The sequence below is a fragment of the Hemibagrus wyckioides genome, linkage group LG06, assembly GCF_019097595.1.
Source record: "Hemibagrus wyckioides isolate EC202008001 linkage group LG06, SWU_Hwy_1.0, whole genome shotgun sequence".
Taxonomy (NCBI): Eukaryota; Metazoa; Chordata; class Actinopteri; order Siluriformes; family Bagridae; genus Hemibagrus; species Hemibagrus wyckioides.
In genome coordinates this window covers 35,339,742-35,366,052 of record NC_080715.1, presented here as the reverse complement: position 1 = coordinate 35,366,052, position 26,311 = coordinate 35,339,742, and the positions used below count along the sequence as shown (strand labels likewise).

Sequence of the window (26,311 nt, the reverse complement as noted above, 5' to 3'; positions counted from 1 at the left end):
ACCCTCTCCTCCAATCTACTGGTATAGGAGATCACTACTCATGAGGTGGCATTGATCCTAATGCCTTCTGCCCAAACAGATTCGCCTGATCCAACCTGATGGACCTACTTCTGCTTGGAGCTGTGACCTGAAAATCCCTCACTAAAGCTGAAAATGGCCCTGCATGAATAGCTAGAAGATCAGAAGAGGTTTACACTGGATGGTACCACACAGACATCCTAAAGATGGGTGTGAATGTTCTTTTTTGGAAAGCCTTAAGATAGAAATTGCTAAGAACAGTTACGAGTCTTCAACATTGTAAAATTGATAACTTTAATTTGATACAAAAACTTAAACCTAAATCTCTAATGATGCCCATACTCAAGCAGGACACAATTAACACTGCTTGACTTTATACATAGCATATAGTTATATTAGAATAATGATTTATAGTCACACTTCCAGGTGTCACCCAGATGAGTTTGGTACTACTCAAGGTTTCTTCCTCTTGACTTTGCCACTTCCTCCCTTGCCACCCCACAGGTTTGCTCATTTATGATAGATTTTAATTACAATTTCATGTGAATCTGAATTTCTGTGAAGCTTCTTTGTCACAATGTAACACAATTTTTGTTCCTGTGTAGTGAATGACATTTTCCAATTACTCTTGATAGAAAATGCTAAAAAAAAAAGCCATTAAGCCCCTTGAAGTTTGGGCTTTTAAGAAAATGAAAACCTAAAAATTAGCTCATTTTACTAAAAAAAAAAAAAAAAAAAATGCCTAAAACTAACCCAAACTTTTATGGCTAAGATGTTTTTTTTCTCTTTATCTGGGTTACAAAGAATGGGGAATTAACACTTATTTCCCAGGAACAAGAAAAAAGTAAAAATTTGTTACATAGTGTTATTCAAGTAATACTATTTTAGGACCATAGCGAAACTACATCTTCCAAATTTCTAATCACATAGAATTTATTTAATAGCTGTTTCATGGTATTGTGGTGGATTGTAGTGCCACCTCACAGCTCCAGAGACCTGTGATTGATCCTGGCATCAGATGACAGTTAGTATGGAGTTTCCTTTGTTCTCTGCATGTGTGGAGTGCAGTAGACGAACTGCCCTTATGATAAAGCAGATTCTGAGACAGAACATGACTGAGCTGTTTACTTTTAATTTAAGCATTTTAAAATGACTTCGTTCATTGAACTTATGGTTCTAAATGTTACGAAGAACAAGTAAACTCAAATCTTTATGAGTTACCTGTACTCAAAAAATAATTTTTTATTATCGTATCTTAAATGATTTAAAGCATTAATTAATTTGATTAAACTTGTCAGATTTAAGTATTAGCATAATTCTAATAATTGTGACAGTTCAGGAAGTCAAATAACCAAACTTCTGAGTAAAGGCCATGGACCATTGTACACAATATAAACTCAGACTAAGTATACTGACACAATGCACCTTCTTGTGTAGTCTTCAGTGCTGCAGGAAATGAAGATGAACACAATTTCATGATGTCTGTTCTAACCAAATGACTTATACGTACCTAACTGACATGATGCCTTAACACTAAAGGAATAACACCACTCAGTTAATGCTTTTAATCAATTAAATTTTAATAAATTGTTTAATAAAACTTTCTTATGCTTGTGAAAGCTGATAAATCTCTCCTGCCTAACTGCTTCACTGCATCCTACAGAGATGACTATTCACAAAATGCTGCTCTTGAATAGGCAGAAAACATGGAATGGCAGGAAATGTTCAACATGTTCCAGTTCTCATAGTAAAAGTTCCTCGAATATGAAGGAAAATTATGTCAACAGGAAATTCTGAAGTATGGGGAAGTGTCATTTTTGGTAAATGTAAATAATTTAAATGTAAATCATTTAAAATGGTAAATGGTACTAATAATAGTAATGATAACAGTAGCAGCAGCAATGAAAACACAAGTAACAACAACAACAATAATAAATATAGCTGCAAGCAGCAATGACGGGCCCTCGCAGTATGTGCCATCACTACACGGTGCTATCGCCGCCCAGGCGCACCAGACACAGTGAGCACAGTGGGTACATGCATTAAAAGGGGAAATACCAAAAGGACAAGAGTGACAATTTAGGTGTACTGAAAGTGATCACAGCAAAGTCCACTGATGGCAAAACGAAAACTGACTTTCCTTCTAAACTATATAAGGACAAAAGGGACAGTTTGGGTGTAATAAAATAGATCATAGCAATGTCCAGTGATGTCCAAAGGGACAATGACTCTCCCTCTAAACTATATTACTATATGAAGTTATATATATATATATATATATATATATATATATATATATATATATATATATATATATATATATATATATATATATATATATATATATATATATATAGAGTCACCCAGAAAAATGTATACACATTTATACACATTTCAGGAAAAGAAAAATTTGTATAAATATTGTATTACTAAATTTATTGCAATATGTTATAGATTAATATATATGATGATATTATGATGATGATATGATAATATTATTAATATTATACTAATTTAATTTACATCATACTATTTTTCTTCTCCTGAAGTTTATATACATTTTTGGTTGACTGTATATATGAATTGTGAAAATGAAGCCATATTGTAAAGAAATTAAAATAAAGGGGAATGAGCCTCTAGTGGACATAGTCTAGTACTGCAGGAGTGAGGCCAAAACCATGTCCAGTCAATGGACTGATGAATGTAAAAATTTGTTGCGAGCCATGAGAGCATCACAAAATCATGAAACTAAGCAGAATCACTCACAACCAGTTGTTCTTTCTATGTAAAATTTTTTGAAACATTAGGGCTTTCCACTGTTAAGATATAAGAACATTAATATTTTTCTATTATGTCCTCACAATAGCAACATCATTCAAAATATCACAAATTCCTTCACAGTTTCACATCAGCCATGTCCTGACATTATTCTGACTGATTTTCAACCAAATCAGGTGAAAGTAAGGGAAAACATTAGAGATTTCTAAAAGTGACACACTTCCTGCTGCCTTTCTTCTCTTAACATAAAGTTCGGGTTTGATGTACATCACACAATATACACAGAAGTTATTAGCCACTTCCTGTTTCCTTTTATTTGCCATAAGTTTAAGGGCTCCTCACGACTGAACCGTTTGAGATATCAAAAATCCCTTATCATGTAAATCGTCGCCATAGTAACACGATTCAAGATATCAAAAATTCCTTCACAGTTTCACATCAGCCATGTCTTTTCATTATTCTGACTGATTTTGAACCAAATGAGGTGAAAGTAAGGGAGAAAATATTAGAGATTTCAAAAAGTGACACCCTTCCTCCTGCCAGTTGGTGGCGCTATGACCGAGACTCACAGTTGTCATATCAGTGTGATCAGCTTTCAATGCTTAACATAATCCTAAGGTTTCATGTAGATCACTTAATGTACACAGAAGTTATTAGCCACTTTGTTTCGTTTTATTCGCCATAAGTTTAAGGGCTTCTCACGGCTGAACCGTTTGAGATATCAAAAATCCCTCATCAATTTTGCATTATCAGTGTCTTAAGATCATTTTAGCCTGGGTTTGGTGGTGGTTGTATCAATTCCCTAGGAGGAGTATTTCAAATTCCATTGGGTGCGTTTTGCAAACAACTCAAATTACCTGACTTCCTGTGGATTAGACTTAATGACATGCAGTGTGAAAGTTGTTCAGTTCAATGAGATCTAATATTGTACCAAGTTGTACATGGATACGTGCAAATGTGTATCAGCTATGCAGCAAGATGTTCCAGGGGGCGCTGTAACAGGTGTGTGCCACGCCCAGGGCCGAGCCACGGTGACGTCCTAATGGCCGCAGATTCCAACCTGTCTGCTGATTTTCAAGAGTTTTTGAGCATGTTAAGGGGTCCAAAATGCCCCGAAAGATTGACAAAAAACAAAACAAAACAAAAAAAAACAAATTCTAACGAAAACAATAGGGCTTCTGCACCTACGGTGCAAGGCCTCTGGCCTTGCTCCTTCGGTGCTCGGGCCCTAAAAACAGAGAACAGAGGATTCACAGAGAGATTCTGTTCCCCTAGTTTAATACAAAAATATTGTATTTATATTGGTCATTGTAATTATATTGGTCTTTTTATATCACCTTCGTGTCTTTTCCTTTTACACTTTTTTACTCCTAAAATTAATTCATGAAGGTAATTTGTAACCCCAGTAAATTTCCTCAAAATGTATGAGAGGGGCAACAATGTATCTCCCTACATTTTATTGGCTTTCCATGAGAGGTAGGAATTCCATGTCACAGCAACAATCTGCACAACAGCCAATCTGTAAATAAGGACATTTTTAACATGTGAAATTTGAAATTGCAATTAAAATGATGTTGATTTTAAAATGCATTCAGGTTTTAAAGCAAAAACTACTTCAGAGAATTTCAAAATCATCTGAAACTGATCTGAATATCAGGAGTAAAAGAGCATTTTACCTGTGCTGAAGGGGGATGAAATAAAAATTGGCAATCTGAACAGCAGGCCACAACTGACAAAAAAAGAAAAGACATAATAAAATGACTTGAACGTCAATGGAGTTGAAGTGTATAATGCAGTACACAAAATATGAAAATAAAATCTGTACTAACAGCAAACTTTTTCTACTACTTGGAGATTATTTTTTAAGAATAAATGAACAATATCATATCACAGAGTTAAAGGATTTCTCAATAACTTCAGTAAATGAAATCTGATAAAAATATGACATTATCTGCTTAGTAATACAGGTTCTTTGTACATAAAGGTACAGCAACAATAATTAAATGGGCTGCGGCATTCAAAACATTCCCCACATACACCAGTCAGACTGATGACACAAGGCAGGTTGGGTCCAATGATTCATACCAGTCTATGTTTTTTCCAGTCTTCAGTTGTCTGGTTTTGGTGCCCACAGGAGTCTCATCTTCCTGCTCTTGCCTGACAGAAGTGAAACCTGACATGGTCTTCTGCCTCAAGGTACAATGCATTGTGTACTCTGAGATATTTTTTGCTCAACATAAATGTACAGTAATCTGAGTTACTATAACCTTTTTGTCGGTTCAAACCAGTCTGCCCATTGTCTGTTGACCTCTCTTATCAACAAGGCATTAATGTCCACAGAAATGCAGCTCACTGCTGAACCATTCACAGCAAACTCTAGATACTGCTGTATGTGAAAATCCCAGGAGACAGCAGGTATAGAAATACTCAAACCTCCAAATGTCTGCACCAACACCAGACACTTCCTAACAAGTACAAGTTCATCACACAACATAAGTTATATTTTGGATTCATCTGTCTAAAGAACATTATTCCAACTGGCTTCTGATTTTTCTATGCCATGTCTTGGAAAATTCAGATGGGCAGTACAGCAGTGCATTCCCTCTTGCTATCGTACCATGCACACTGCTCATGTTTAGTGTCTGCCGCATTGTGGACTCATCCTCATACTCCTATAGGTTCACTATTTCCTACAAAGATATTTAATGTTGGACCATTTTGCATTATATGCCTTTTGCATCATATGTTTCTTTATCTAGTTTTAGGATTTCAGTGAAGATCTTATATTTCAGGTCAAATTGATGCAGAAATACAGAAAATGTAGAGAGTTCACAAACTTTCTAGAGGTACATACATTTTCTTTGTGCAGATGAGTAAATTTTCTTCTACAAATCTTAAAGATGACAGTGTGGTTTTCCCCCTTTTCACTTTTTTTATAATTAGTCACACCTCAAATGCTTAAGCTGATGGAATTCTAAGACACATGCAAACATTTCAGTGGCAGAAATCCTGAAAAAATTCCCAAGGCAGAAAATGTCAAAATCTGGGCATGTTTTGCCAATCATATTCATCTTTAACAAAAGTGCCAAAAATTCTGTCACTCACTGCTACAAGAGATATAGACAACTTATACATATAGACAAATACAAATTACTTACATAGTAATTGGTGATCAAGGCATCTGTATAATCCTAATGACAATACAAAACAATGTGTGATCAAGGTGATCAAGGCATGTTCAATTAAGCAATTAAGTGCAGTAGATCTAATCTAAGTTTCTCCATGTGTTTTCTGAAACTCTTCAAGCTCTTTGCAAAATCTTGCTTCTTTAGGACAGGGTCCTTTCATTGAAATTGAAATATTGTGAAAGGACAACCTGGGAAAGACTGGTTGTGTGAGATAAATATTTATTTTATTATTTTTTTCCACTGACGCTAACAAGTTTTGAACTGCTCCCATTCAAATGTCTCACAAAATTTCAATTCTTAAGGCGAAAATTCATCAGGGAGGGCACTGTATGACATAGTTAACATAACAGTAATTTAGTCCTACAAGGGCAGACGTTAAAGAGCCTGCTAAAATGGATTATAACAATACTACTATTTGTCTAGAAATTCATAGTTTAAAATAAATTGCTTTTTTACTAAATTGACTGCTTTAATGGCCCGGAAAATTCACCCATCACTCTCAGCAAAGAGTTTTCTTCAAAAGCCGTTCCTTGTGCAAAGGTGCATGTGTCAAATCTTTAAGCAAGACATCTCTCAATCATCTAGATGATTTTGTCTGATCCATCTGTCTGCACCCTGTGAGCACTGAAATCAGTAATTACGGCATCGATTATACTTATATGATTTACTATCCGAAGTGCGATGAGCTCCTAATAATCAATCAGTTTATCCACATTGGCAAATTTCTACAGCGTTCATGCAGAAGAAAAACTTCTGTGCATGTAAACATGCACATACATGTGTACATACAGTTGATAAATGATAGCATAAATCCTTTATTAAGCATTAACCAACATACATACCTTCTAATTATACCACATACAAAGCATATGCCACCCAGTTTCACAATAATCAGAAAATTAATACTGATTAAATGGAAGTTTTTTACTTACTACATGCTAGAAACTTCAAAATATTAAATATTAAGTTCATTTAAAATTAAGTTCAAAATGAATAGCTATAAGTTTAGATTATATTTATATTTTTGCAATTTTTTACAGAAATATTTTCTAAAATATAAACATATATACTTATGTATACTTAGTGACTTTAATAAATGGAACTGGTATATACCAACTGGACAAATAGCACACTAACCCTCTTGAGCTTTGCTACATTCTCTTCCACGGTGAGCCTGTTGAGAATTCCGCAAATTCCTAAGAAAGTTCCAAGAAAACAAGGAGCAAAGCATGCCTGTGAACAAAGAGACCTATAATTATTTTGACATTATACCACAATATAAGAGAGTTGAAATAAAACAATGAATATCAGATTTAACTTCAGATATAATTTGAAGGTATTACATATAAATCAAGTGGTATGAGAATTACATTGTTTCTTATATTTGGGCACTTCAACTTTATGGACTCTGACCTTTCTCACAATTAATATGTGCTTTTTTTTAAACAACCAATTCCAAACTTTCTTGGAGTTATTGATTAAAAAAATCTTTTTATGCTCTGAAAACAGAACAAATTAATATCATATCTATTTATATCTATATCTAAGATAAAATTGGCCATGCTCTCTGGGTGAGAGGGATGGGATATTAAGGATGGGAAAACTGGTAATTTGATGGATATTTAGAAAATGAATTCTAAGTTAAAGTGAAATAAATCTAAATCTGCTTTAACCTAGTGGTGTTCAAACAACACAGACTGACCTTTGCAAAATTAGACTGTGCAATGTAGCATGAATGTAGACACATTTGGCTGAATGCTATCAATACAATTGATAAAAAACTTAAATGTGTATACCTCACAACATTTCACTTTTTTTTTCATCCTGTTTAGTGTGAAAATGCATTTAGAAATAATGGAGCTAGAAACTACCTGGTCAATTAGCATTTTCTTCAGTGCAGAACTTTTGGTCGACCCAAGGACAAGTCTGTCTAGTACTCTGTACCATCCACCAATAACTGGTCCCTGTAGGAAAAAAAACAATGGTTTTATTCATTAGATACATTAGTCATTAAAAGTGTTACAGACATTACTGATTTTTTTCATGTAATAGTTTAGATATAAACCACAGGGAGGTGAAATGAATTACATTAATTGCACTGTATTCCCTAACAGTATAACGAACTCTAAAAATAAGTTAATTGTACTTAAAATTGTTTAACAGTTCATTCATCTCAAAACTTTTAAGTGTTTTGACCTCCAATAACTCAAATAAAATAGTTGAAGTCATTCAACTCAAAAATTTTAATTATAACTTCGAAATGATATAATCTCATTACCAGACTTGTTATTATTATTATTATTATTATTATTAAAAACAGAGAATAATTGTCCATTTGATTTAATCCACGGGTTGCATTATGGCATTCTATTTAATAAAATAATGCGAAGAAGAAGAGTCTTGAATTGCAAATGCAATTTATTTAAATTTTAAAACATATAGGTAAAAAATCTCTATAGTACTATAGAAAGAGAGAAACATTTAGACTATCTTGCCGTGTCAGATTATTTATTGTTTTACATAAAGTACTATAATTAACAGCGGATTTACATTTGAAAACGCGCACGCGTATTTGAATTTGGAAACCCGCCATTTTTTAACGGTCGGTCCTGCAGGAGTCATTGCCTCAACACGTTTCTCTGGAAATAATATTGGCCATCGTTGCCGTGGTTGCTGCGGGTGGTTTAGCAGTTATAATCTGGTAATTACTTTACAAAACATTCTTACTAATAGACCTAGATTATTTGTATTATCAGGAACAGTTTACATGTTGTAATGTTATTTTTGTTAGCTGTGTATTGCGGGTGAACTAAATTTAACCATGATTTAGGGGTAGACTTGTTATATTTGCTGACACTGTGGCCCTGTTGGTTATCGCGGTTACTTGTCTTGAAGCTTTTCAGTTCCAGGAAAAAAAGGTCAATGATTTTGTTCACTCCTACTTTTACCGATGTTTGGAATTAAATTAGTTGTAATCATGCCAAATGTACCTCGTTTTTGTATGTCTTTGACATTATATTAATTTATGTTCGAGTTGTAAGGCCAGAGCATACTGAGTAAAATTAAAATTTAAAAGCAAATAAAACCAAAAGCAAATTATAAAACTCCAGTTGATTTCTGAGGTTGGCATAACTTATTGTGTTCTTGTCTCTGGTCATTTTCATGATTTGGATTTGAATGATGGATTGGAAATGCAAGTTATGTGATTACTCGTCACTTACCCGAGCACAGTTACTTAGGCATTGTGGCTTGCAACACAGCCATTTTTCAAAGCTTAGCCCTTTACCTTGTCTCTGTGACTCATGCATTTGCACATTTGTTTCATTCAATGCACTGAAAATTCATGTATCACGACTTCATAATGAGAAGGATAAGATGCATGCATGTCCAGGAGTCCAGCTGGTGTACAAATGTCCTTTATGTGGGTGCAAGCAACCTTTTTCAGAGAAAACTCTCTTCGGCCATTTAAGAGGGCATTTGAAAACTCATGAAATGGGGATATGCCCATATAAGAATTGTAGGTATAGCACAAATGTCTACTCCTCATTTAATGCTCACAAAAGCAGGGCCCATGGAATAGATGTTGGTTTAACTTGGGTAGATCTTTTTGATGATATAGTTGCTGCAGATGATGTCAGTTCTGTAGCCACAGAGCCTGTGTATGAGGATCCTACACAATCTGAGATCACAGATATGTTGAATGTTGTTGATGATATTCAGTGTGACATGGGCCAATTAAAAGTGCAACTACAACACAATTTAGCCTCTCTGTTTTTGAAGATGCAGGCTATACTTCATGTGTCAGATATAGCTATGCAGGAAATAGTAGAACATTTGTCTCAGCTGTTTTCTTTGTCAAGACCTCTGCTGAGAGAGGCGGTAAATGGCGTATTACAGAGACATTGCAATACTGTAAGTGAAGCTGCTCTTGATGAAATTGTTTGTGTTGTTAAGGACAGTAATGTTTTTGTCAGTGCAACTGCTAAAGGAGCAGAATTATCTTCAAATAAGCGGCGGAAAACCTTTATTGAGAGAAACTACCCCATGGTTATGCCGTTTCAGTATGTTGTAGCACCTGGGCACACAGCTGTATATGTTCCTATACTTCCCATGATTCAGTTGTTGTTCAAACATACTGATATATTTGACCGAATACAAGAAGCACATTCTCCACAATCCAGTCAATACAAAAGCCATCGTGATGGTTTGTATTTTCAAGAAAATAAGCTGTTGTTAGCATCAGGTGAGTTTAAATTGCCACTGCTGTTTTACATTGATGAGATAGAAATTGCAAATCCGTTAGGCACTTCAAGGAAAATACACAAACTATGTTCAGTGTATTGGGTACTTGCTGATCTACCTAGCAAATACCGATCAGCTTTGCATGTGATACAGCTGGCAGTGCTGTGTAAAGTTCCTGTTGTCCAGAAATGTGGCTATGAAAGTGTTTTTGGCCCTTTGTTGCAAGACATAGAACAAGATGGTGTGTTCATTGAATCTCTTGGTCAGTCTGTTAAAGGTACTGTTCTTTTTGTTGCAGCAGATAATCTTGCAGCTCACGGATTGGCAGGCTTTGTACAGTCGTTTCGTTCTGAGTATGTTTGCAGATTCTGTCTGGCCACTCAAGACCAGTTTCAATTGCATGATGTTGCTGAGGGTGAATTCAGTCTAAGAACTAAACTAAGTCATGATCTGCATGTCCAGAAAGTCTTGAGTACAAATGGGGCAAGTAGTTGTGGTGTGAAAGGAGACTGTATCTTAAAACAAAAGCTGCAGTATTTTCATCCCATCACTGTCTTCCCCCCTGATATTCTCCATGACCTCCTTGAAGGTATTGTGCCACTAGAGTTGGCTTTATGCATTCAGGAAATGATTCGTCTGAAACACTTCACACTTGATTATTTGAACAGGAAAATAGAAACATTCCCATATCAACATACAGACAAGGTTGATAAACCAAAGCCAATTTCCAAAACATATACCACAAAAATGACAATAGGTGGTAATGGGCAGGAAAATGCTGCATTACTTCGACTGCTTCCATTTATGTTTGGCAGTGCAGTACCTGAGGGAGATGGTGCATGGGCAGTATTAATGGAATTGAAAGATATTGTGGAGTTAGTGCTGTCCCCAACATTTACTGAAGAGATGATTCAGTATCTACAGAGTAAAATTAGGGACCACAGACAAAGTCTTGAAGTATTTCCAGACTTTAAGCTTCGGCCAAAGCATCACTACATTGAACATTACCCAGAGCTGATCAGATGTTTTGGACCTCTTGTACATTTATGGACCATGCGTTTTGAAGGCAAACACCGCTTCTTTAAAAAGGTTGTTCATGATACACAAAACTTTAAAAATGTGTTAAAGACACTGGCAAGCAGACACCAGCATATGATGGATTATCATCTAAGTGCTCCAGCATTCTTCAAACCATATTTGCAGGCATCAACTGTTACATCTGTTTTAGTGGCAAAACAGTATGTTGAACAGAAGACTAATAGTAACTCTATATACTGTGCATCTAGAATCACAATTGATGGGACATTTGTACTGGGGATTTTTTTGTGGCTGGTTTTGAAGCAGGGTTACCTCAGTTTTGTAAAACTGCATCAATCCTCCTTGTGAACGATCATGTGGCCTTCCTGTGCAGGGAGCACAAATCCCATTATATTGAACACCTAAGGGCCTTTAATCTGTGTTTAGGTAATATATCTGTTAAAGCAATAGCGGATTTAAGTGACACATCCCCCCTTTCTGCGTACACTATAGAAGGCCAGTTGCTGTTGACGTCAAAGCGATTTCTACCATTACAATAAGGTATAGATTTCTACATTATTTGGAAATCCACGTACAGTCCATCTTGTTGAAAACTATTTGTTTAACCTCACTTTTTATCTTGTTGTATTGGTCTCCTAGATGGCGGAGTGCCAGAAACTTTAATTGAGAGTTTATATTGCTTCTGACATTGCCCACAAGATGACCTTTTCTACACGCCCAACTACAGTAGAAGAGCTGATTACAGCGATTAGAGAGAAATTCAGACCTCGTCTTGATTTTGATTTCAGCCTCCAATATGAAGACCCAGATTTTGGGGGGCAACTCTGCTTTCTAACAGACATTTCAGAACTTCCAGAGAAGGCTGTATTAAAAATACACAGATCTGAGAGTGATGCCAGCTCAGCTGCAACTTCAGACACTGAAATACTCCCTCATACCCTGGAACGCATGCAGAGTTGGCCTGACGTGTTCCCAGTTCCTCGATTTTCATATGATGTTGAGTACAGACTAGAAGCTGGAAATGCAGTCTATGAAAACAGCAGAAGGTCTTTAAAATTAACAAAAGGCCAAAAACATGACATTCTAGAAAATATGGCCAAGGCAATGCACAGCTTCAAGGCTTACCCCAGTGACAAAGAAGTTGCAAAAGCAGCAGAGGCTCTTATTTCTAAGCACCCATGCCTCACAGAACCAGGAAGTCAGTGTGGTTGGTATGGCTGGAAGACAAGTTTAAAGTTTAAGATGGGCAACTATCGCACAAAACTCAGCAGATCTGGTTGTGAAGAGGTGGCTGTAAACTCGGGGAAGAGAAGCCAAAGTAACCCAGAGAGTGAGCCTCCCCACTCCAACATCAAAAGAGCTCGTCAAGCTGAGGTAAACTACCTACCAAACTTTCCAAGGCGAGAGAATGCTGAAAGCCTGGAACAGCTAAGATTGCAAATTATTGAGGAAGTTTCCAAAGCAGAAAGAAGTCATGGGCTAATAGAAAGACTCATGCAAACTACATTTGCTCTGTGTCGCAAACAGATTGTTGTAGATAACCCATCACAACCAGTGAAGGACTTTTTGGAAAAGTGGCCTGCACTTCGACTGGAGTCTCAGGTAGTTTTCTCAGTTCCTTTTTTCTTAAATAAAATGCCTGTTTCATTTGTTTTCTTGTTTAACATATATTTTTAAATGTTTTGTCTCTATGCTTGCTTGCAGATTTCTGCAGAATTTCATAGAATAACGAATATCAACTTGAAGAACAGGTTCTATGCAGAGCTGGACAAACATACTCCCCGACTCATGGCTGTCTACAGGCAGAAGGCTGCCCGCACTGGCAAGATAGCAGAAGCATTGAGAAGCATATTTAATGCCTATGATCTGGTAAATTTAAATGTTAATTACAATCATAGTATGTTAATTGGTTAATGATCACAAGTTTCACTTCATAAGGAAACACTGCAAGCTTTGAATTCTGTCACTTTAAATGTATTTCCCATTGTCACCTGTCCTTTATCACTATTTTTTCTCTGTTCTTTTGCACCTCTAATACTTATTTTACAGGAGCACTTTGATATCAATAACAGACGTACATCTGCACTTCGAGCTCTCCCTGTTTACTTGTGTGAAGATGACTCTGTCTTTTTCAAGACATTGAATGTAGGTTTTATATATCTCATATGACTTATAAAATTATTTATCTGCTTATGTTCATGAAGTTCCCTCATGTTTTTTAGACTGAAGAGATAGAAGAGCCAGACATTGCAGATTCAGCTGTAGCTCTTCTAAGCATGGTGAATGGAGACTCAAGGTCCACTGTTCAGTTTGACCCTGCTGGGATCGCTATTGTGCTGGAAGGTGACATTATTCTGAGGGACATTTCCAGGATGTCTGATGCTTTTTTTTGGTATTTGGCATGATATATGCATTACATCTGGATTATCCAAAAGAGCTGACTCACACCTTCAACTTCATTCAAAAAGTGTTACTGGGCTTAGATGACTCAAAGCCACTAGCACCCCGATTGCTAAGCCTTAAAAATGATCTACTGATAAAGGAGTAAGAGATGTGAATGTACGATCCCTGTACACTTCATTTTCTTTCTTTCTTTTTCTTTTGTCCAGTTGTGACTAATATAGTAATGTTCTGTTTAAATATTTGAAGATTTGAAATATAGACGTTTTGAAATATTCCATGACACAGGAAAAAAAACTGAGTAAGAGATTTTTACTCATCGATTATTATTTCATTTGTTTTGACTAATACAGTTACGGCATATTGTAACTGAGCTCAGGTTTTCAGAGTTTTCAGAAAACAGATTTTTTTGTGTTCATGTATATTTATTTTTGTTTAAGGGCAGAAAACTATTCTGTTGTATATTTCCAGAATTTCTACATATTGTGTCACTTTATTTATTTATTTATTTTCAAAAGCTAATGGCAAGATGTTAATTCATGAAGATTGAATGCTCCTTTTGATTGAAATATTGAATTCCTATTGCAAAGTAAAACATTTGCTTCTGCATATGGAGTTGAAAAGTCTCTTCATTTCTAATGTTTAAGAATGAGATTTTGTTATTGAATGTAAATTTTGAGGTAATATTTTTTAAGTTTTTTTTCTTTTAATTAATGAAAATTTTATTTTTAGGGAATTAAAAACTGTAAGTATTGAATACTTAAAAATATATAACAAACATGTAATATCTTTAATTTTCGATAAATTTAATTAATTGAGCTTATTTATTATGAACAAAAAAAGTTTATTCAAATAAATAATTTTGAGTTAATCTGTTCTTATGTATTAAGTGTACTTAATTTAAAACAATTAAGTTTATCTACTTATAAAAAATTGAGGAAACTTATTACTTCAAAACTTTTGAGTTATCTTAACTTGCCGGGGTCTGCAGTGTGTCTCATTACGATTACACCTGTCAAGGTCTCTATCTCTGTTTGTCGTCCTCTGTTGACTACTAGGTTAATCTTGGTGTTGAACCAGCAGCCATTTGTACAGCACAGGGGGAGATTAGAGTCAAAAAAAGAAAAGAATGAAGAGGCCAAAGTGACAAAATATTAGCCGCTTAATCCTGAGCAAGTACACTACTTCAAAAACTCAAAACTGTAAGACTACATTAAGTCTGTCATATAGCAACTCCAGTCCTCCATGATGGACAGGTATCCTATTGCTCTTGCATTAGAAATATGGACCAAGGTGGACAAAGGAGCAAGTCTAGATTCTGTTGGTGCATGGAAGAACGTAGGAACATATGTAGCTCTGGAAGCAATTCTGTCATGCTTAGGTCAACACATCCCCAGTTAATGCTGTGCACTGCACCAGACCAACAACAAAGCAGCTGGTGTGCCAACTCCTGCAGCTCACACCCCAGCACCTATGGGGTCGGTCATACACCTGCAGGTTTATTAATTCACCCTTATCCCAGGTCAAGGAAAAATGGATGTCCTAGTGGTGGTTCATAAGTTTCCACACTGGGTTGAGGCGTATTCAACTAAATCAGGGACAGCCATGCAAAATCCATGTCATGCAAAAAAAGTCATGAGAATGTTGAATTTCCAATCGAAGCTTCACGGTTAATTTCGGCCTCAGGCCTCTGAACAAGTCCAGACTTTGAAACAGAGATTGTGACGCTACACTAGAGTGGATGTGTTTCCAACTGTTTTGTGCAGCATTTGTCCAAATCTACAATACAAGAAGTTGGTCTTAGTGCATATAAAAGCATCATGGGTCAGCCTACAATGCTAGAGAGTAATGCTACTCTCTAAATAGAGACAGTTAGTAATAGTAAGACCAGAGTTTGAGAGGGTCTGATGGTGTTTAGGTCACAGGAGTTAAACCCAAAGTGAAGATATTTCCTTTCCACAACATGCGATTAGCATTTCTAACTCCACTCAGTGGAAAGGTCCAGTCAGAGAAAAATTATAGAAACTGATAGAAAGTGCCAAGACAAGAGTGTACTACAGCATATATTGGGTTTCTGCTCCTCCCAATTGGCCCAACACTGCACTTCTAGGCTGGAAGCTGTCTGTGTGCACCGTGCTAAAGCAAAGACGCATCTGTCCTTGCCATCATAACAAAACAAGAGATTCCCCTAAACATGACACCTTCAGTCACTGGTTTCACATTATCAAATATGAAGCTTAATTCTCTTACAGTGTGGGGAAAGCACCTCCCAAAGTCAAAACTAAAACATTACAGACACATCAGTACTACATCAAGACCTGAGCTATTTTGTTCACTATTTAGGCATGAAATTAGGGACACTTCCACTCAGATTTATTCTTCTGATGATATTAAGGGATCACCTTCCAGCTAGTTCTGGCAGGCTCTAACCTTGATAAGGGAAACACTTTCCAGATCATTCTCTGTAGGTGAAATTTCCAAGGCAGCATGTAGTCTCAGCTTTGAGGTTAGCAAAAAAATATTTACAGGGCGTTTCCCAACTCTCTCAATCCCAGACAAAGTTCACAGCCCACTCAACAGCTGACTGCATTTCTGAATCTGGTCCGTAGTAAACTGGTTATCAATTATTCCATTTTCTCAGACACTTACTGGATGTGCAGCAGAAGTGTTTATAGTAATTTGCCAGGCAAGTTCAATGGTCGTTGTTCTCTTTTTTTTTTTATCTCCTCCTGCCATGAGACCCCAATCTTTTCATAAGCCTAGAGTAGCATTATCTGCATCTACAGCAGTAAAGTCTGTTGCTTATTATTTTGGTTTATTGCCACTAAGTGACACATTTCTTTAAATGCCCCCAGCTCATGTGCACCTCTAAACTGTAATAAAGCCGAGTACATTTAGTAGAAAAATGGTGAACAAAAAAATATTTGCAGACAAGAAGGCCTAAGATTTACACTAATGGTACTTTAAACCTTATACCTACCCTCTTTTCTTGAGGCTGCAAGAAGATTCAATCATGACATAATGCTTAAACAGTTGGTGGATATTTCATGCTTTGTGAGAGTGATGCCACACTGGGTTATCACAGCATCAGAAAAGGTCCTTGGGCCTTGTTTTGAGAGTTCCATTTGCTCTTTTGCTATATTTCTATCCGCAGAGTTCTATTTGCTCTTATATCTAACACATCACTATCAAAATGGATGATGATTTTGCAAAAACAGGTTGCTGTAGATATCCTGGACCAACAAGGCAGTATCTGTGCAGTGGTAGGCCTTAAGTGCTGTATGTGTTCAACCCTACTCTAAATCTGACTCAATACTACAAAGATCTAGATGAGTTCTTTAGAACTGTATTGATCATGTTCAACATATTGATTGATCACGGAACTTGTATACATGCCTGTCCTTTGTGCACTCCTGATGTTTTTGCCATTGTCATCATGCTTGTGTTGTGGATGTGTTGGAATCAGGAAAATGGGAAAGTATAGGGATCTAAGCACCTTTGACAAGAGCCAAATTGTGATAGTTATATGACTGGGTCATATACTCCAAACTGGATATATCCAACTGGATAAACTCCAAAACTGTTGTATGTTGTGGTTAGTACCTACTTAAAGTATTCCAAAAAAGTGATGAACCAGCAACAGGCTAATGGGCACACAAGGCTCACTGATGCATGTGGGAGCAAATGCTAGCAATTCTGATCTGATTCTAATGAACTGCTACTCACAAATTGCTGAAAAATTTCATGCTAAGATGTATACCCAATATATTGCAGATTGTTGTGCATCAGGCTGTGAATGGGTCTGCGTATGTGATGCTCTGGGCACTGTTCTGCTGGGAAACCTTGGGTCCTGGCACTTATGTGGATGTTACTTTGACCCGTACTTCCTACATAAACATTGTCGCAGACCAAGTACATCCCTTGATGGCAACAGAAATCCCTAATGCCAGTGGCCTCTTTCATCAGGATAATGTGCCCTACCACATACAGAAATAGTTATAGAAAACAAACAGTTCACACTATTTCTTATCCTCAAATTTCCCCAGATCTCAATCCAATTTGAGCATCAGTGACATGCTCAATCCATGGAAACCCCATCTTACAACATAAAAGATCTGCTGCTAACTTCTTAATGCCAAATAATACAGCACACCTTCAGAGGTCTTGTGCAGTCCATGCCAAAAATACACACACACACACAGTATACTGTACACCTGCTCATTTATGCAGTGCTCCAAAGTACAGGTACACAGTTAAGAGCAAGTAGCACAGGGGTGCAAAACATATGGCCCCCAGGCCATAACCGGCCCGCCTGATGATTCCATACGGCCCGCGTGCAATGCAATTGCATATCTGTGCAATTATCCACACACATGCAGTTCCTTATATATCCACGAGAGGTCCTCTTGTCAGCATCGTGCCTACTGTTGGTTATTTGAATTGTTTTCCTACGTAACGTGAAAACGTGTGCAATGTGAAAAAATGTCTCTTTCCAAGAAATGGAAGGTGGATTCAGAACGCCGCATATTCGACGACATTACAATACAAATCATGCGAAAAAGTACAGCCAGTATACTGGTCAGGCACGTACAGACAAGGTACAAGAATTGGTTGCAGCACTTAAAAAACAGCAGTCTGTTTTCACTCTTAGTAGAGAGATTAATGATGCTGCCGTAAAGGCTAGTTATATCATTGCACAAGAAATCGCATCAAAATCGAAACCTTATTGTGATGGGGAATTTGTTAAGACATGTATGCTGAAAGCTGCTGAATTGGTGTGCCCTGAAAAGCATCAGAGTTTTGCAAATATAAGTTTGTCGAGAAAAACGGTAGCAGACAGAGTCAGAGAATTGGCACGAAACCTGAAAAGTCAACTGAAGGAGAGGGTTAAAACTTTCACTTGTTTTTCTATTGCAGTTGATGAGAGCACAGATGTTAACAGTGTCGCTCAGCTTGCCGTTTTTATAAGGGGAGTTGACAAATGTATGAAAATCACAGAAGAATTTGTGGGTCTCATTCCAATGACTGATACGACTATTGCTAATGACATTTTCAATTGCCTAGTCGAGTCTTTGGACCAACTGGGAGTAAACTGGTCTTGTGCCGTTTCCATGGCAACTGACGGGGCTCCATCGATGTGCGGAAAGAAAGCAGGGGTTGTGAGCAAATTACAGGAAAAGGTGAAATCTTGCGGAGGTAAAGAGTTCTGGGGAATTCACTGTATTATTCTTCAAGAAGTGTTATGCAGCAAGTCCCTAAAAATGGACCATGTCATGAGTTTGGTAAAACTGTGAATTTCATTCGTGCAAGAAAACTGAACCACCATCAGTTTGATGCCTTGCTTAGTGAGCTGGATATTAGCCACGATTCCCCTACCACACGGATGTGCGTTGGTTAAGCAGAGGGGCAGTTCTTAAGAGTTTTTATGAATTGCGAAAGGAAATTGGACTGTTCATGAAAGATAAAGGAAAATCACTGAGTGAGTTGGATGAACCGGAATGGATTAAGGATCTTGCCTTTATGGTAGATATGACTAATCATTTGAACATTCTCAACACTAAACTGCAAGACCGAGACAAACTTTTAACGGAGTATTATGACGATGTTCGCACATTTCAGCAGAAACTTAACCTTTGGGAGACGCAGCTTTCAGAGAACAATCTCGCACATTTCCCCTCTCTGGAAGACACCACCAACGGTGGCAACATTGATCGATTCAAGCTAAAATTATCAGAACTAAAGACTGAATTTTAGCAGCGTTTTCAAATACTGAATGAACTTGAGCCAAAAATCAAACTATTTACATCGCCTTTCTTTAGTAACCCCTCTGACGTACCAGTCGATCTGGAGATGGAGTTGATTGACTTACAGTGCAATTCTGTGCTAAAAGACACATTTGCCCATGTTAACTTGCACACATTTTATCAATATCTTGTTCCACAATATCCCAAACTAGCAGCCTTTGCCTCTGTAATTCTGTGCATGTTTGGAAGTACATATATATGCGAACAGGCTTTCTCTGTTATGAATGTAAATAAATCCAAACTGCGTTCTTGCCTGTCACATGTTCATATAAATGATATTATGAAAGTGTCAATTGCACAGACACTCACTCCAGACATTGATAAGTTGGTTAAGGCCAAAAGATGTCAGGTGTCGAGCAATTCTACACATTAAGCCTCAGGTGTATTTGGTTCTGTTCTTGAATGGATTTTATTCTTAATTACCATCCAACAATGTTTATATTCACGCTGGTGTTTTTTTTTATTTTTTATTTTTTTGCACTTTTAAGGAGTCTCAAAAGTTGACTTGTTTACTCAGTCAATTTTTTTGACAATGTGAGATTTTCATTGTTTCCCTTTTATACATTGTCTGCTCTTTTTTCAGAGTTATTCTACATGCTGTGTATTATGTGCCTAATCCTGCCTATTATGGCCGTTATATTAAAATGTAAAAGTTTACAGTGCATGGTGCACAAAACAAAAAACATCCACAAGACGTTTCAGCCAGTGGTGAGCAGAAAAGCATCTCAGAAAGCACTGAGATTCTTTTCTGCTCACCACAGTTGTAAAGAGTGATTATATGAGCTACTGTTACCTTCCTGGCAGCTCAAACCAATCTAGCCATTTTCCTCTGACTACTTTTATCAAGGAGGTGTTTCTACCCACAGTGTGTGTAAATTCTAGAGACCACTGTGTGTGAAGTTCTTGGGAGATTAGCCCAGAATAGAAGATACTTAAACATGAACCAGGTCCTGATCACAGTCACAGATATTTTCTTCATTCTGAGGTTGTAATGTGAACATTACCTGAAGCTCCAGACCTGTGTCTGCATGGTCTGCTTTGCGCTGCTGCCAAATGATTAGATAAACGAGTGTGCAGGTGTTCCCAATAAAATGGATTATAAGTGTATATACAATATATAATAACAAATGGATACAAATGCACTGTACTGAATGTGTATTACATACACTATATTGCCAAAAGTATTCGCTCACCCATCCAAATAATCAGAATCAGGTGTTCCAATCACTTCCATGGCGACAGGTGTATAAAATCAAGCACCTAGGCATGCAGACTGTTTTTACAAACATTTGTGAAAGAATGGGTCGCTCTCAGGAGCTCAGTGAATTCCAGTGTGGAACTGTGATAGGATGCCACCTGTGCAACAAATCCAGTCGTGAAATTTCCTCGCTCCTAAATATTCCACAGTCAACTGTCAGCTGTATTATAAGAACGTGGAAGTGTTTGGGAACGACAGCAACTCAGCCACGAAGTGGTAGGCCACGTAAACTGACGGAGCGGGGTCAGCGGATGCTGAGGCGCATAGTGCGAAGAGGTCGCCAACTTTCTGCAGAGTCAATCGCTACAGATCATGTGGCCTTCAGATTAGCTCAAGAACAGTGCACAGAGAGCTTCATGGAATGGGTTTCCATGGCCGAGCAGCTGCATCCAAGCCATACATCACCAAGTGCAATGCAAAGCGTCGGATGCAGTGGTGTAAAGCACGCCGCCACTGGACTCTAGAGCAGTGGAGACGCGTTCTCTGGAGTGACGAATCGCGCTTCTCCATCTGGCAATCTGAGTCTGGGTTTGGCGGTTGCCAGGAGAACGGTACTTGTCTGACTGCATTGTGCCAAGTGTAAAGTTCGGTGGAGGGGGATTATGGTGTGGGGTTGTTTTTCAGGAGCTGGGCTTGGCCCCTTAGTTCCAGTGAAAGGAACTCTGAATGCTTCAGCATACCAAGACATTTTGGACAATTCCATGCCCCCAACTTTGTGGGAACAGTTTGGAGCTGGCCCCTTCCTCTTCCAACATGACTGTGCACCAGTGCACAAAGCAAGGTCCATAAAGACATGGATGACAGAGTCTGGTGTGGATGAACTTGACTGGCCTGCACAGAGTCCTGACCTCAACCCGATAGAACACCTTTGGGATGAATTAGAGCGGAGACTGAGAGCCAGGCCTTCTCGTCCAACATCAGTGTGTGACCTCACAAATGCGCTCAAGAATGGTCAAAAATTCCCATAAACACACTCCTAAACCTTGTGGACAGCCTTCCCAGAAGAGTTGAAGCTGTTATAGCTGCAAAGGGTGGACCGACGTCATACTGAACCCTATGGATTAGGAATGGGATGTCACTTAAGTTCATATGCGAGTCAAGGCAGGTGAGCGAATACTTTTGGCAATATAGTGTATATCCTATATAGTCATATACAGCGCCCTCCACAATTATTGGCACCCCTGGTAATATATTTATACTTAATATATTAAGTATAATATAAATATACTTAATATATTTATTTTTTTTAAACAATATAGAACCACAAAGTAAAAAAAAAACCTTTAATTGCAGTACAATTATTCAGTGGAAAAAAATCTCTCACATTAAGAAATATATATATATTTAACATGAAATCATGTGTGCCACAATTATTGGCACCCCGATGTTAATACTTCGTACAACCCCCTTTTGCCAACAAGACAGCTCATTTATCAAGACAGCATTTCACAAGATTGGAGAACACAGATAGAGGGATCTTTGACCATTCCTCTTTGCACAATCTTTCTAGATCATCCACAGTCCTGGGTCCTCTCTTATGCACTCTCCTCTTCAGCTCACCCCACAGGCTTTCAATTGGGTTGAGGTCTGGGGACCGAGATGGCCATGGGAGGAGCTTGATTTTGTGTCTGCTGAACCATTTTTGTGTAGATTTTACCATGTTTTGGGTCAATATCCTGCTGAAAGACCCAATGATGACCCATCTTTAGCTTTCTGACACAGGCCATCAGGTTTTGATTTAAAATGTCCTGGTATTTCAAAGAGTTCATGATGCCATGCACTCTAACAAGGTTCCCAGGGCCTTTGGAAGAGATACAGGCCCATAGCATCACAGATCCTCCACCATACTTCACAGTGGGCATGAGGTGCTTTTCCACATACTCATCTTTTGTTTTACGCCAGACCCACTTAGTGTTTGTTGCCAAAAATCTCTATCTTAGTCTCATCTGACCAAAGCACACGGTCCCAGTTGAAGTCCCAGTACTGCTCAGCAAACTCCAGATGTTCACGTTTGTGATTGTAGGTGAGAAAAGGTTTTTTCCTTGCATTCCTCCCAAACAGCTTGTTGGCATGTAGATAGCATCTCATGATTGTTATGGAGACTTTGTGACCCCAAGATGCCAGTTCTGTAACGGTGAGTTTAGGAGATTTTTTTTACTTCTCTTACCATCCTCCTCACTGTGTGTGGTGGCAAGATAAACTTGGGTCCTCGTCCAGCCTTGTTTGTCACTGTTCCAGTTGTTTTAAACTTATTAATGACCTCTGACTGTAGATATGGGCAGGTTTATTTTCTTGTAGCCATTGCCTGACTTATTAAGGTCTAAACACATCTGTCTTACTTGAATGGGGTGTTCTATTGTCTTTCCCATGTTGAAGAACGGATAAGAGAAATAGGCCTCTGTGTCACGTCATATTTTTACCCCAGGGAAACAGGAAGTCATGAATTATTAATTAAAAGTTTCTGGATACTATGATCAACTTTAAAAACTTAAGTAAAAAATGACAAAAATGCTTCAGTTACATTTATTTTATAGGAATTGTTAGGGGTGCCAATAATTGTGCAACAGGTGATTTTGTTTAAAAAAAAAAAACAATTTAGTCATACATTTTTTTTGTATTTTTTTAGTTGAAGGTTTATTTAAAGCTTTTTATGTAATTTTTCTACAATTTTCAGTGTGAGATTATGCTTCTGCAATAAAAAAAATGAATTTATTAAAAGCCTAAGAACATACACTATATTGCCAAAAGTATTCGCTCACCTGCCTTGACTCGCATATGAACTTAAGTGACATCCCATTCCTAATCCATAGGGTTCAATATGACGTCGGTCCACCCTTTGCAGCTATAACAGCTTCAACTCTTCTGGGAAGGCTGTCCACAAGGTTTAGGAGTGTGTTTATGGGAATTTTTGACCATTCTTCCAGAAGCGCATTTGTGAGGTCACACACTGATGTTGGGCGAGAAGGCCTGGCTCTCAGTCTCCATTCTAATTCATCCCAAAGGTGTTCTATCGGGTTGAGGTCAGGACTCTGTGGAGGCCAGTCAAGTTCATCCACACCAGACTCTGTCATCCATGTCTTTATGGACCTTGCTTTGTGCACTGGTGCACAGTCATGTTGGAAGAGGAAGGGGCCAGCTCCAAACTGTTCCCACAAAGTTGGGAGCATGGAATTGTCCAAAATGTCTTGGTATGCTGAAGCATTCAGAGTTCCTTTCACTGGAACTAAGGGCCAAGCCCAGCTCCTGAAAAACAACCCCACACCATAATCCCCCCTCCACCAAAGTTTACACTTGGCACAATGCAGTCAGACAAGTACCGTTCTCCTGGCAACCGCCAAACCCAGACTCGTCCATCAGACTGCCAGATGGAGAAGCGCGATTCGTCACTCCAGAGAACGCGTCTCCACTGCTCTAGAGTCCAGTGGTGGCGTGCTTTACACCACTGCATCCGACGCTTTGCATTGCACTTGGTGATGTATGGCTTGGATGCAGCTGCTCGGCCATGGAAACCCATTCCATGAAGCTCTCTGTGCACTGTTCTTGAGCTAATCTGAAGGCCACATGAAGTTTGGAGGTCTGTAGCGATTGACTCTGCAGAAAGTTGGCGACCTCTTCGCACTATGCGCCTCAGCATCCGCTGACCCCGCTCCGTCAGTTTACGTGGCCTACCACTTCGTGGCTGAGTTGCTGTCATTCCCAAACACTTCCACGTTCTTATAATACAGCTGACAGTTGACTGTGGAATATTTAGGAGCAAGGAAATTTCACGACTGGATTTGTTGCACAGGTGGCATCCTATCACAGTTCCACGCTGGAATTCACTGAGCTCCTGAGAGCGACCCATTCTTTCACAAATGTTTGTAAAAACAGTCTGCATGCCTAGGTGCTGGATTTTATACACCTGTGGCCATGGAAGTGATTGGAACACCTGATTCTGATTATTTGGATGGGTGAGCGAATACTTTTGGCAATATAGTGTATCTTAACCAGGGGTGCCAATAATTGTGGAGGGTGCTGTACGTTTTTGATGGCTTTATCAGTCAAAAAATACTAACTAATGTGGCTCATTTATCAAGGTGGACATAAACTGATTTATTTATAAATAATTTAATATTATTTATAAATAATAGTAATAGAATTAACTAAAGAAATATTACATATTAATAAAAATTCAAGAGCACAAGCCAACATAAATCCATTAAGACAAATAATACCAGAAGAAATGCCTCCAAATAAAGGAAGGAAATGCTGCAGTGTCTCAGATGGGGTGCAAGTTGGTTCCATTTGGTTTGGTTCCATTTGGTACAGCACCAATTATCTTTGACACACATTTGAACACATCTTAAACATTCTGTTAGAGCCAGCACTAAATGACTGAAAGTAACAGATATGGTAGATCACAAACTGCAATGTTCTTTATACTATAAGTGTGCTGAATGCCAACATGGACAATCCCTTGTTACCTCACTTAATTCACATTTCTTTAATATACACATTTATTTAATATTTCTTTAATATATTTAGTAAAATATATATAATTTTACTTCAAAATCTGGCCGAAATTTTAGATCTTTTTGGTTTACACAAACATTTACACACAACTTAACCAAAAGATTGATAAATGAGGCCCAGTGTGTTTGAACTTTATTTATGCCTAAAAATTATGAAGGGACAAAATAACATAAAAATGGACTTACAACAAAAAAGAAGCCAATGCTCATCATTTTTGTGGTGCGTCTAATGTCGTGCTTGTTCAAGCCACGCCTCTCAATTAGCTGCTGGGAGATGATATCCCCCACTCCCATCAGAGAGCCTGTTGGATGATCGTAAGGGGACGAGAAAAGATGAGAGAAGAAGAAAACTTGATCAACAAATCAAAATTTTTTAGTAGTTTGGTGCTTCTGCAGTGTTGCTGTCTCAGGTTACTACAATATCTGAAATGTGGGTTTCCTCAGTGCCCAGAGGTTTGAATGATTGTGTGCAGACTGCAGCTGAACACTGTACTGTATCATCTACCACCTCACGACCTTCCTGAAAGGTCTTAGCATTTACATGCACAAATGCTTATCCAGGTGATTCTTCTGGTGGATACAATGGGTGCAATGGTTAGAATGGGTGTAACAGAACCATGGCTTAGGATGTTAGTGCTGAGAAAAGAGTCTGACTGGGTTCTGCTCCAAAATGCTTCAGAGTATGATAAAGTAGGTAATTCCAAATCAATCATATAAAGCAAACTGTATTTTTGAAGTAATGTAGATCAACACACGTTTTTTTCTTTAATTGCCTGTAATATATTACAATAAGGAATCTCATATTGAACAATAGAAATGCCTCAAATGAATAAAAGCTCTATGAGAAATGTGACCGCAAATGACCAGTATTCACATTTTATAAAGCTCTAAAAGCAGCCCTTGCATACAAACCAACCTCTTAGCTATATTGGTATATTAACTTGTTAATGCCTATATTATTATTCTAGATTTACTGTAATAAAAATGTACCTGTATGACCTGCAAGAGAAAACCTACCCTTGATGAGAACAAAAGTTGTCCATCAAGGCATACACAGAAAAAATCATGACTACC

General features: G+C 37.8%; 1 protein-coding gene across 6 annotated transcripts in view; it reads right to left on the bottom strand.

Annotated features, from left to right (window-relative positions):
- The window catches only part of mpv17 (mitochondrial inner membrane protein MPV17), a 38,035-nt gene that overhangs the window by 4,188 nt on the left and 7,536 nt on the right, over window positions 1-26,311 (bottom strand). For 5 of the 6 annotated variants that reach the window (XM_058393631.1, XM_058393627.1, XM_058393625.1 and 2 more), the window contains 6 exons: window positions 25,424-25,539; window positions 7,856-7,948; window positions 7,122-7,217; window positions 5,955-5,987; window positions 4,473-4,525; window positions 4,250-4,315 (listed from right to left, as the gene is read on the bottom strand). In XM_058393631.1, the coding sequence (XP_058249614.1) occupies window positions 4,250-4,315; window positions 4,473-4,525; window positions 5,955-5,987; window positions 7,122-7,217; window positions 7,856-7,948; window positions 25,424-25,539 (457 nt within the window). Of the gene's footprint in view, window positions 1-1,577; window positions 4,316-4,472; window positions 4,526-5,954; window positions 5,988-7,121; window positions 7,218-7,855; window positions 7,949-25,423; window positions 25,540-26,311 lie in introns of those variants that run through there. The other variant, XM_058393629.1, reaches the window with a different exon arrangement.